General features: G+C 46.7%; 1 protein-coding gene across 1 annotated transcript in view; it reads left to right on the top strand.

Moving 5' to 3' along the window:
• PLEKHH2 (pleckstrin homology, MyTH4 and FERM domain containing H2) overlaps window positions 1–12,866 on the top strand; it is a 1,974,292-nt gene that overhangs the window by 847,529 nt on the left and 1,113,897 nt on the right. Inside the window, exon 11 of the mRNA XM_069608462.1 lies at window positions 8,923–9,059. Coding sequence (XP_069464563.1) covers window positions 8,923–9,059 — 137 coding nt within the window. The remainder of the gene's footprint in view (window positions 1–8,922; window positions 9,060–12,866) is intronic.

Below are 12,866 nucleotides of genomic sequence, written 5' to 3'. Positions count from 1 at the left end.
TTCCTACAGCTGCGGATCAACAATGGTGGCCCGAACAGGGAATTACTCAAGTTCATGTCTGGGGGCCAGCGTCTTTACATACCAATGATAAGGTCTGTGTTCAAGTGGGTTTCCAACCACCAATTTCTAGTCCCGGGGTCCAGGGGATAGAGTGCCGTTCTCGCTGCATCTTGCTTGGGTGGGGAAGCATTCTACTGGCTCTGCCGGTGCTCTCATTCTCTGCTGGTTTGGGCTGCCGGCGTTTTGTGTCTGGTGGGTTGATCTTAATCATGGGGCTCTCCGGCCTCTGCATCACGTAAAGTGCGGATGCCACTCACAGAGGTCTTGCACTCTTTTGTTGTGACTCTTCTTCCATGGCACAGTTGCTGCAGCTGAAATTAACAGAAAGAGACTGGCCAGCATTCGTTATTGCAGGCATGCAATGAGACAATGAAGATTACCCCTGCTAGCTGCGCAGGGAGTATTAATTCTATGAAAGACTAGGAGGCGAGCATTAGGCTTCATCTTCATTTATTTCTACTCTTCAGCAGTTCAACAAAACTCATATAAAACTTTGAAAAGTGAACAACAAACTTTTCCAAAACTACAAAATCCATGAGTCTCTGTAGTCCATGCCCTCTCCACCAGTCATAACCCACTTCCTGTGCTTGGACTCCTCCTCTGCTTTTACTCGCTCTGACAATTTCTCATCCTTATAACTAGTCCACTTCAACGATGCAAAGACTCCTCTGAACTTTGGAACCCAACTGCCGGTGAACATCCGATCTCCTGAAGCTCTGTGCCACAGCTCTGCTCTCACCTATTCTTCTGATCTTCCCCAATGAAACAAATACACAGGGAGATTTTAGGGTGGTGTCTATGTAGTGTACTCACTAACATAATGCAATATCATTCTAGACAGTACAATACTCGGGTGGGAATTTAATGCTCGCCTCCTAGTCTTTAATAGAATTAATACTCCATGCGCATGAAGCAAGCTTTTGTGTAAGCACTAGGAATTTGTTCCAAAATAACACCGGGAAGAAACAAAAGACCACCTACCTGGGCTGTGTATCAGAAACAGGTATCGGAAGAAGACCTGGTGTTTCTAGGAACTTCGTGAGAACCCTTGAAGAATAGTAGGAATTCCCCTGAGGACTCCTCGAAGGGCCTGCAAGACGCTTGCCCTTCGAGAAACCCTGAGGGAAACCCTCGTGGGGAATAAAACCTTAGAAGAGCTGCTACTGAGCATTGTCTTCCAGTGTAGACCAGGCGAAGAAGTGAGTTGACCTGGTGAAGAAGGCTGGTCTGGTTATTCTTCTGGCAGGTTTACCGCTTTGCTTTCGGAATTGAACTACAGCAAGTGGGTAGAAAATGAACACTGTTAAACCTAATATTCTGCTGGGAAAGAGGGAGTCCTAATTTAAAGGTTCTTAGATCTTACCATGCATTTAACATGAAGAGAACGAAGAGGTAGGGAGTCTCCGTAAGATTTGCAAAAGGTGGAATGGCACTAAGGTTATGGAAAGGGAAACCGGAAGATTAGGGTGGAGATTTCTAATCCTGTAAGAGTGGAATAGACAAGGGAATAAGCCTACCCTTTGACTTCCAAGTCTTTGTGAGCCAGCCTGGAAAGATAAGGTTTGTCTGAAAGATTCCAGCAGGGTATCGCTGATGAGAAGGAATTGACAGTGAGATGCGGAACTCTGATCGCCGAGAGACGACCAAAAGGAAAGATGGGAAACAGATGAGTACCTAGTAGTTCCCTGGAGGGAGGTGTAGAGAAAGGCGTGGGCTGTGCCTCCAAGGCACAGGGTCTATGCGTGCTCAGACGTAGATCGATCAGATCCGATCCCGGAAATGACAATGAAAGGTATAGTTCTGCCTTCTAAGAAAAGAGAGAGGAATAGGAAATAAGGACGTAAGTAAACAAGGACAAAAGGACTGAATTGGAGAGAGAGTCCTTCGTAATCCTAACAAGACAAATTTACGAAGCGTATGCCGGCTCCTATGAGAGTAGCAACACGTCTTCTTTCTGGTGTCGCTGGATTATAAGTGGGGAAACAGGAAGTGATGATGGAAGGTTGAGAGGCTTCCTGGGAATGAACAACTAGCCCGAACAGCAAGCTTGAGATGGGTACTGCTGCGGCGGCTATCTTGGAATCAGCATCAACTAGACAGCGGCACGGGCTATTTCTTGGTTTAGAAGCGGCGGCCATGTTGGAAGTAGGTCAGAAGGCGAAGTATGTATCTGAAATCATCACACATGCATAATCTTCATTCTATGACAAGACTGGAGGCGAGCATTATGCTTGTTCAAAGCTTTCCCAGCACCGTTCCAGCTAGACTCTCAGCTGGCTTAAAATAAAACTCTTTAAATGTACGATCACTTGACCAGTCTGCTGCTAGCATGATTTCACTTAATAGTACACCAGCTCTCGCGGCTGTCGAAGCCATCGCTCCTCTCACTGAATGAGCTCCATACATGCCCACATTCTCACCTGCTGCCTGCATAATCTCTTTGACCCATCTTGCGATGGTAGCTGACGTAACTGCATGATAGGGCTTCCTGCGCGCTATTAGTAGCTGTGTAGTACTTGCTGCCCTATTCTCTGCCGTTATAATCTCGTACTCTTTAATGCATCGTGCTGCGCACCATTTTGTATTGCTCGGAAAATACGGATAATGCACTATAGTAGTCCCTGACTTGGTCCTCTTGACTATAGAGAAAGTCACTCCTTCCGGTCCAAAGGACCGCCTGTTCATCTCTAGGGCTCTCACGTCTGACACTCTCTTGCAGGAGATTAAACATAACAACATAGGTAGTTTACCTGATAACTGTTTAAGGGAAAGATACTTATCAGTTGGCCAATCTGATAATAAATGTAATACTGTAGACACGTCCCACGTTGTACTATACCTGGGTTCTGGGGGAACTCTGAATCTCGCACCTCTGATGAGCCTCACTACAGCAGGATGTCCTCCTGCCGGGATGCCTTCTATTGGCAGGTGCCCTGCTGATATTGCTGATCTGTACACCCCTATAGTACGGAAGGATCTCCGGTTCTGTAATAAGTTTGCTAGAAAATTCAGTATTTCTACTACAGGTGCAGAAACGGGATGAACACTTCTGTCCTTACACCAGCTTGTCCATTTTGCCCAAGCTGCGTCATAGCTCCTCCTAGTGGATGGAGCCCATGATTCAGCTATGAGCTGTGCAGCCTGCGCCGAAATTCCTGGCAGTGCCCAACGTTTCCTGATATCCTGCACGCGGCTAGAGGGAGTGTCCCTCTCACTCTCAGAGGATGATATGACCCAGTTGGGTCCGTGAGCAGTCGCTCTCCTTCGGGAAGGACTCTGGGTATGTCCGTTACTAGTTCCATAAAAGTTGGAAACCACACTTGTGACTTCCACAAAGGCACTACTAACACCAGCTCTGCTTTCTCCCACCGACATTTCGCTAGAACTCTGCTCAAGATCACGAAGGGGGGAAAAGCGTAGTGCGGGCCTCCTTTCCACTCTTGCAGGAAAGCATTGGTTCCTCGCACTCCCGGATCCAGCCTCCAGCTGTAGTAGAGGTTTGTCTGTGCATTGAGCCGGGAGTGGAAAAGGTCCATTCGTAATGGTCCCCATCTCGTGTTCAGACTCTGAAACACTGCTGGATCCAGTCTCCAGTCGCTGGAGTCTGTCAGGTACCGAGAGTTCCAATCTGCTATTACGTTCAGTGTGCCTGGCAGGTACTCTGCTGTCATAGATGTCTCTGATTGTAGGCAGAGGTGCCACAAGTCTTTCGCTAGCTCTGCTAGCATCTTGGACCTCGTACCTCCTGAGTGGTTGATGTATCGCACTGCTGATATTTTGTCCATCTTCAGTAGGACACAATATTTCACTCTTCCTCTTGTGAAAGCCTTGATCGCGAACGATCCTGCTAGGAGCTCCAGACAGTTTATGTGCAGACAAAGCTCCTCTTCGCTCCACTTGCCCCCGGTCTGCAGTGTCCCACATCTGGCTCCCCAGCCTTTCTGGCTGGCGTCTGATTCTATTATCAGATCCGGCTTGTCTCCGAATATGGCTCGCCCATTCCAAGCATCCATATTCTTTAACCACCACTCTAGTTCTGTAATGGAATCTTGATCTAGGGGTACTTGCTGATGGTACTTCAGACCCTGTTGCAGATGTTTTATCTTCAACCTCTGCAGTGCTCGGTAGTGCAGGGGGCCTGGGAATATGGCTTGAATAGATGCTGCTAATAGCCCTACTATTCTCGCTAATGTTCCGAGAGATACATGTTGTTTTTCTAAGCATACTCTGATCTCTCTCTTTATGTCTTTTATCTTCCGAGCTGGAAGCTCTAGTGTCTTTTTCTTGGTGTCTAGAACAAAACCTAGGAAGTCTAATCTCTGCGCTGGTATGGTATCTGACTTCTCTGTGTTCACTAGAAATCCTATTGAGACCAGAAGATCTTGCACCCATCTCGTTTGGTACACTAATACCTCTCGATCTTCTGCTAGGAATAAGAGATCGTCCAAATAAATGATCAGCCTGACGCCCTTCTCCCTGATCGCTGCTGCCACTGGCTTCATCAGTTTCGTGAATACCCAGGGTGCAGAAGCAAGTCCGAATGGCATTGTCTTGAATTGCCAGAATTGTTTTTGCCAGCGAAAAGCTAGGAATGGTCTGTACTCTTTGAGTACAGGAACTGTAAGGTAAGCGTCTTTCAGGTCTAAACGCGTCAGCCAGCCTCCTTCTCTTAGGGAGTCTCTGAGCTGATGGATGCCCTCCATCTTGAAATGCTGATATATGATCCAGCCGTTCAGCTCTTTGAGATTTATAACTGGACGTACCTTCTCTTTCCTGTGCACCAGGAACATATTGCTCACAAACCTCGGCGTCGTCTCGCCTATCTCTATCGCTTGCTTGCGGGCTAGCTGCGCTATCTCGCTGTCTCGGCATGCGGTAGTTTCTGACTCTGCGGTCTGCTCAGCTGGACTGGGGCCTCTATGAAATCTAACTGTAGACCTCTGACGGTCTGCAATATCCAGGAATCGCTTGAAAGCTCGTGCCAATTCTCTAAAAACATGCGCGTCTTCCCCCCTACAGGAGGATACTGAATCACTCTCACCTGGTGTAAATCCTTGACCTCGTGTTGATCCTCTGGACCTGCGGGCTCTCGGGAATCTCCCTCTGGATGGGAAGAATGTATCTTGTCTCTTGTTTTCCCAGTATTGCGCTCTGGGGTTCTGGGGTCTTCTCCCTCCTTGATTGCGACCGGCTGCACGACCCCTGAAGAGGCCGGTCCCTCCAAAAACTCTACTTGGGAATATTTTGCGGATCGATGCTTGAGCCTTTTCAAGAGAAGCGTATGTTCCGACAAACCGGCCCATCTCCTTCCCAAAGGTCTCTCCAAACAGGTGGCCCTGGGCTCCTTCTCCCGCTTCATACGGTGACAGATCGCTAAGCTTCGAATCTATCTTGAGTAATAGACCTTTCCTTCTTTCTGAAGCGATGGCACAATTTGCATTCCCGAGAAGACAGACTGCCCTCTGAGCCCACCCAGCGAGAGCTTCAGGGTCAACTTCTTCTCCTGTGTCCTTTGTCCTTTCCGCGAGGTCCATAATTTTTGCGAGAGGTCCTGCTAAATCTAATACTTTTTCCTGGCAGCTTTTCCAGGACCTATCAATATCCTTGCGGGGGTCTTTACTTGTTCTTGACACAAAGGCATCTTCGGATCGAGCTTGGGGGCTTCCGCTACTTTTCCTGGGAGGTCTGGTCGCGGGCACTCTGCTCGAAGGCGCTGTCTCACCTCCTTATCTAGTGGTTTGCGCAGTCTCGCTGCAATATACTGCGCTACTCGGGGGGATGGTTGCCACTCGATGAACCTCTGATTCCGGATGCTATCCGGGTCGAACATATCATCTTGAGCTTCCAGGAGGTGTTTCTCCTTCCGCGCTCTCTTACCGGCACTGGGTCTCACCCAGTCCTCTTCCTCGGCCTCCTCTTCCTCCTGCGAGGCCTGATCCTCTAACTGCTCCTCTTCTGAGCCTGGGTCTTCCCCTGTGTTGTCTTCCCCTGGAGAGGGGGTCATGAGGTCTGGCACCGCCTGACATTGCAGATAAGCCTCTTTCAGCTTCGCAAAAGCATCAGGCACCTCTGGGGCCTTTTCTGCTGCCCCTTCCAAAGAGCCCCGGGGGACGTCAGAGGCTTTCCTCTTAAGGGCTATCTTACTCCCCTTATGTCCCTAGTTCAAGGGTTCTGTGGGCATGCACTTCCAGTCTTTGGTGCATAGCCTCCAATGTCTCCAGCCTCTCCTGGAGGGGTCTGACCCCCCTCTGCCACTGCATCAATAAGGGAGCTTCCCAGCACTTGCTTAAAACTGGCAGCGAGGTCCTGCGACTGCTCCTCCTCGCTCCACTCAAATTCTGACATTTTCTGCTGTGCTGTGTGCCCAAATACCTGAGTCAGGTGTCTTAGCATGCCCACTGCTCCTTCTTGATGATTCTGTATCAGTAAATTATTTTATTTATTTATTTATTTTTTCAGTGGCTGCACCCTTATATGTACTCTGCCTTCTGGTTTATGCGAGAGTCCTCGCTTCCGCCGCACCTATCTTCTGCTGAGTAGCAGTGTAGGGGATCTGCAGTCTCTTGAGCCCTGCTGTTCACGAGCACGTGGGCTGCTGTCTCCTTGTGTGTGCTTATGAAAGCACGGTGCGTGCGATCATTATGATCGCTGAATTCCCTTTATTTTTTTTATTTATTTTTTTATGAGAAAAGGTATTGGAATTCGTTTTGCTCGTACTAGCGTTCTGTTACCAGTGCGCTTATACAAAGATATCATTGCACAGATGTGGCGTAGCTCGATGCTTGTTCATATGCGCTATACTCCTCCCACCCGCGTGTGGGGGCTAGCGTTTTGGAGCGTTGAGCTCCGCACTTGGCTCGCGGTTGCTCCGCCGACCCGCGGCTGGGGGCTGCAGCCGCATAATGCAATCCAGGCACGCTGCGCCTCTCGCGGACGCTGGTTCCTCCTACCCAAGGGTGGGGGCCGGCTTCGCGAGTGCAGGCGCGTCCCGCTACTGCGTAGTCCGCGAGGCTGACTAAACCCCTGAGGTGCCGGTATTACGACACAGGGCCGTCAGCCTCGCGGACAAACTCCTGAATGAACAGGAAAAGCTTTGAGGGTTTACCCGACTACCCCTCGCGTTGTTACAAGATGGAACGCCTAGTTCTGTACGCGAACGCGCGTCTGTACATTTTTTTTTTTTTACTATAAACGCTTTAAACAAATCTTCTCTTCACACACATACTGTGCCTTGTCTATACATGTCTAATACGCTCTCAACTACTAATCTTCCACTCAAACTCAGTCAATTCACCACTGACATAGGGAGAGGGAAGAAATGGTACTTATCTGCTTGAAGAGCAGTAAAAGAAGAGGAGGAGTCCATTCACAGGAAGTGGGTTGTGACTGGTGGAGAGGGCATGGACTACAGAGACTTATGGATTTTGTAGTTTTGGAAAAAGAAACAAGAAAAAGAAAGAGGAAAAGTTTGTTGTTCACTTTTACTATAAACGCTTTAAACAAATCTTCTCTTCACACACATACTGTGCCTTGTCTATACATGTCTAATACGCTCTCAACTACTAATCTTCCACTGAAACTCAGTCAATTCACCACTGACATAGGGAGAGGGAAGAAATGGTACTTATCTGCTTGAAGAGAGTCCATGCACAGGAAGTGGGTTGTGACTGGTGGAGAGGGCATGGACTACAGAGACTTATGGATTTTGTAGTTTTGGAAAAAGAAACAAGAAAAAGAAAGAGGAAAAGTTTGTTGTTCACTTTTCAGAGTTTTATATGAGTTTTGTTGAACTGCTGAAGAGTAGAAATAAATGAAGATTAAGCATAATGCTCGCCTCCAGTCTTCTCATAGAATAGTGGACTGGTGGCACATGAAGGGGGCAGGAATTGAGGCCCTCTCAACTGCCGCTGTCCACCTCGAGGGTAGTAATGGGTCTGGATTTCTTCCTGGTAGGCCTCCCACCCCTAGCTGTGAGAGGTTACCATCCCATCTTGACAAGGCCATGTTAATGGTCTGTCACGCCTGTCAATGCACACAGAAAGGAAACGTGTATAGCAAAAAGTGGCACAGCATTGTTGCTATAGCCTTTTGTGGAATTTAATGGAATGTAAAAAACAACAGTAGGGTCAAGATGATCCTTTCTGTGATGTGTATGTATGCCCTTATCCTTGGTTGGGAAGCACGGGTCTTATGTGCGACGTGAACAGCAAAATGAGAACCGCCCAAGTGAAACTCCCAGCTGATGACTCACATGTGGTTTTTACTCGATCCAGTTGAATATCGTTTTTGATAGTCTCACGATATATATCCAATACAGGAAAACAATGGAACAATTACTTATTCAATCCAATTTCCAGCTGGAACCAGTAGACACCGTTTGATTCTACCAATCAGTTCCAGTATGCTAATGCAATGAACTGGAATTTCCCTCTTAGCATTCCAATATGGCTATAAAACATGCCAGCAGCTCAGCCCTGTCGAAATCATTTAGATAGCCAACTGGAATCTCCACCAGGGGATATATTCTGCCTGTATCTGCTTACATAATTAATTTCACACTCTGCATCCTGGAGTGCAGAGATCAGCTTGAGCTTTGTAACTTAGTGTAATTTAGGCACGTCTTTAGAAAACTATAGAGAGACTGGATTGTAATTGATGAAATGGTTCTTGTCATGTTTCTTTCTGTATATATGTTTAATGTATTTCTTGGAGAATAATAAATAAGTATTCCAACAAAAAGAAATTGATGAAATGGTGCATTATGCACTTTGTGTAAGGTACTACAAGGTTGCATGCGATTTGAATATGTTGGAAACTTTCAGTGGATTACTCTATAATGCCTTTTCATTTTTTTCCACATAGGTGTGTCACTATCCTCAGTGACCTCTGAAAGCGACTATGCTATCCCCCCTGACGCTTACTCCACAGATACAGAATGCTCGGAGCCAGAGCAGAAACTTCCAAAAACCTGTTCCTCATCAAGCGATAATGGAAAGAATGTGAGATCCCATTCCTACACTCCTACCATACGTGTCTGAAATGCTGGGCTCTGCTCCATTCCTTAAGCATTGTCATTCTACTAGCCACTCATCATGTGCATTATTCCCGAATATTCTAGAATGAAGGGCTTGTCATGGGTACTGTTTTATTTGCAATAGGAAATCTGTGCATAAATGACTGTTAACGCATGCAGTTAGTTACCTGAGGGGTTTGCAACACTTTAAGTCAGTTATTTTAAATGTGGCTGTCAGATGAACAGATCTTAGTTTACAAGTAGGAGCAAGAACTCCGCCTTCAAAGGAAGATCCGTGTCATGGTCCTGCATTTACAGAACAGATCTGGGGGATAAAGGAGAACGTCCGAAACCCGCCTCTTACACCAACTCTGTGCTGCAAATACGCCTGAATCTCCACTCGCATTCACTTTTCATGCAGGCGGAAGTGCTGGAATCCCTATGGAATCCACAGGGAGGCATGCCAATGCTCCCTGCTATGCCCTTATGTGAATGGCAGCATTGAATATTATTTTTGGTTAGGGGGTCTAAAAAGTCACGAAAACTTGTGACATCCCGGGTTTCAGTGACTTAAGTGAGTTAAGTACACCCATAACCAACAACAGTCCTATTTGCATGGAAAGTGCCAAGGAGACATAAGTTAGCGGGTGCAGCCCTCTAGCACAATGTACTCTGCATGTGAAACACATCCTTGTTTATCGCGGGTAGAACAGGGCATCCACCCTAGACAATCAGCATTTTAGAACTACTACAGTCAGTGTTTCTAAAAAAGCCCATTTCAGGATTTTGCAATTTTCTTTTTAAAAAATGACATTGCTGTGAAAGCGATATAAATGCATGTGGGACCGGAGCTGTTGCAAGGAAGAGCCAATAACAATCCTTGTGTGCATTTTGCACCTCCATGCGCATGTGGGTATACATGTGCTATCATACGTGTAGAATACTGCTTTAGTAGGGATTTTTTACAAAGATGGGCAAACTTAGGAGAAAATGCAATTCAATTATCTTTTGCTTGAGAGTCAACAGACAAGTCTCCGGGTTTCCAGGGCTCAGTCCGGGGTCTCTTCAATAAGACGTTTCTCAAGCACTCACAAGGTGGGATGTTTAAGTGGACCCAAACCTCTTTCTTAACTCTTCCTTTGGACGTCTCGCGTCCTCTGTTTCTCCTAGTTGCCTCCTGAGGAAAACCTTTCTCCTGGGCTACAGGGCCCTAGGAGCACTTGAGCGCTGAGCTGTGGCCTGCAGATGTCAGTTGTAGTGGTACAGATGAACGCCAAAACCTCCACCTGGCGGCTGACCAGCTAGGCTTTTCTGAAGGTATGGCTCAGCTGGCTTTCTCTGTTTGTTGACTCATAGTCCAGCCTCCAAATTCCACAATCCCATGCCCCTGCATTTCCTCAACTTGTCTCAGTAGTCTCTAACATGAGGGGTTCTCCCCACATCTCTTGTTCTTTCCTCTCCTTTGACTCACTTTCTCTTCCGCCTGTCCATTCCCTTCGCTTGGCCTTGTGATTTTACGTCCACTCCTTAGTTCTCGTCTCAAAGGCTGATAATGTACCTGCTCCTTTTCATCTACTGAAAACACTTTTTCACTCTCCCTAAGCTCTTCACTCTTTCCTGGGCTCTTTACATGCTTTGCCTTCAGGCCTCCACCGGGTTTCTTCCTCCTCAAAGCTCTCCACCTCCTTCCAGCGGATGTCCCCTCCAACAGCCTCCATACAGTCTTTCACTACTCCAATGTACTATTCCTCTTTTTCTCATTCTCCACTTCACTCCTCTCCCTTCTCCTACTCACCTCTCTCCAGGCTGAACTCTCTTGCTCGACCAGCTCCCAATCCTCTGTCCTCCAGCAATTCTCTGCAGCACTGTTTCTTCTTCCCAAATCACATATCCCAATCTCTTCCAGCAACACACTTAGAAAGGCACTCTGCTACGGGGACGGCGCCTGTATACCTGTGTGGGTTATAATTGTGTTAGAAAGTTGATTGGTTAACTTTTTCAGATTTGTGAACTTTCTGTCGCTCACTTAGTTACACCCATAACCCCATGGATGCACAGCCTGAGCCTTTATAAAAGGCCAGTCGCCACTTTAAATACGAATTCTCAGGTGGTCCGGAGTGGACTAGCTCTGTGATGCAACTGGGCATATGGCCGTTGGAATCAAATGTGAGTTTCCTAGTGTGCAGTCCCTGGCCCCTGCTTCAGCAGTGTCGGGTACATAATGGATAATTTGCACCTGGTGTTTCACCCATTTTCACATTCTCGTGCACATATTCTTTATGAAAATGCAAATCCTTTGCCAATGGCATCCATGATAGTGCACTCTTTTAGCTATTCTGTGCTCCAGGGGAGTTGCTAGGTCTGGAAAAGACCCGGGGCTAAGCTGATGTCGGAACTGTTGGGACTGGGGGCTAGCTAGTCTTTTGGCTGTAGCTCCTGAGATTCTATCCGGGGCTACAACCAAAAGATCAGGGGCTATAGCCCCCTTAGCCCCCCCTAGCAATGCCCCTGCTGTGCTCTACCCTCCTATCTCATGGGAGTTTGGGCACCCTTGAGAACTTCAAATACTCTGAAGGTAAAAGGGCCACAGGTTCTTAGATGGGTGAGTCGAGGTATAGACAGGGTCAGCTTAAAGGGATTTGGAATAGAGGGTGCACCAGTATGAACATTCCCTGCTAAATTGTGTGGGCAGGATTTGGTGGGTGTGATGAATTGGCTTGTGCCCTGCAGGAGTGCGTTGATGAGTAGAGGCTAAAATGCCCACACAGAGCCAACTCAACGTAAAGCTAAAACATGCACAGTTAAAAGATATTCCTCCTTCACCTTTTGTGCTAACCTGGGCGAGGGAAGTCTACACTCTTAAGAGGGGCGTATTGGGGCCGACCCTAATCACCTCAACCCAAGTGGGCCCAAAACTTGAGGAACATACACGCTTTGTACATTAAGCAAGTTTATTGTACAATTATCCGGAGACCAGTTAGATGGTGTTATAGGACCAAACTAGCCCAAGTCTCAACAAACCACATCAGTTCACATCTTATATACATTTTTGCAACAGTTAAAACACACCCAGATACTTTATTACAATCCACCCTCCACATATGATTGGACAAAAACCTTGTCAAAGAAACCCCATCTTTTTTCCAATTCCTACATTTTGATTGGCCAGTTTTATCTTCATAGTTATCTTCAGATCATTTTCATAACACACCTCTTCTTAGGATTAGTTCGTGGTGGATCATGACATCAGCACATGGTTAAACATTGGTATTGAAACATTCATTACGAGCAATAACTGTCCTGAGTTCCTTAGCCTTAACTTTTAATTTGCACATGCTTCACGTAAATATTTCTAGCAATATGAGAAAGGCTAGGTAAATAATTTCTCTTTGAGTTAGTGATGCTATCTCATCTCCCAGGTCATTCATTGATCGATTGAAAATTTCCAATCTACAAAACTGCCACTTTATCGCACAATTGACACTCCTGGGTAGCCTTGGGAATTGGCATACTCTGTGCTTTACTGCTGACCAAAATAAATAACGAAACCCCTTCTGTCACGCTGTCAGGCACCAGGAGATTACATCTACAATCTATGATACTTATCAGACCATACAACTCAAGGCTAGTTTCTGTGCTGATGGTGAAGGTTGTGAATCTACTTATTCACCCATCCCCTGCCCTCTGAAAACCTCACAGTCAGTTTCTTAAAGGTCAAAGTGCATTTTGCAAAAGAGCTCCAATTACCCTGTTTTTGATTCATTTGTGAAAAGTACACTATATCGAGATTCAT

Source organism: Ambystoma mexicanum, chromosome 4q, assembly GCF_040938575.1.
Source record: "Ambystoma mexicanum isolate Mex_15411 chromosome 4q, UKY_AmexF1_1, whole genome shotgun sequence".
NCBI lineage: Eukaryota > Metazoa > Chordata > Amphibia > Caudata > Ambystomatidae > Ambystoma > Ambystoma mexicanum.
Note: the sequence above shows the minus strand (reverse complement) of the source record. Positions and strands in the feature narration are given on the sequence as shown.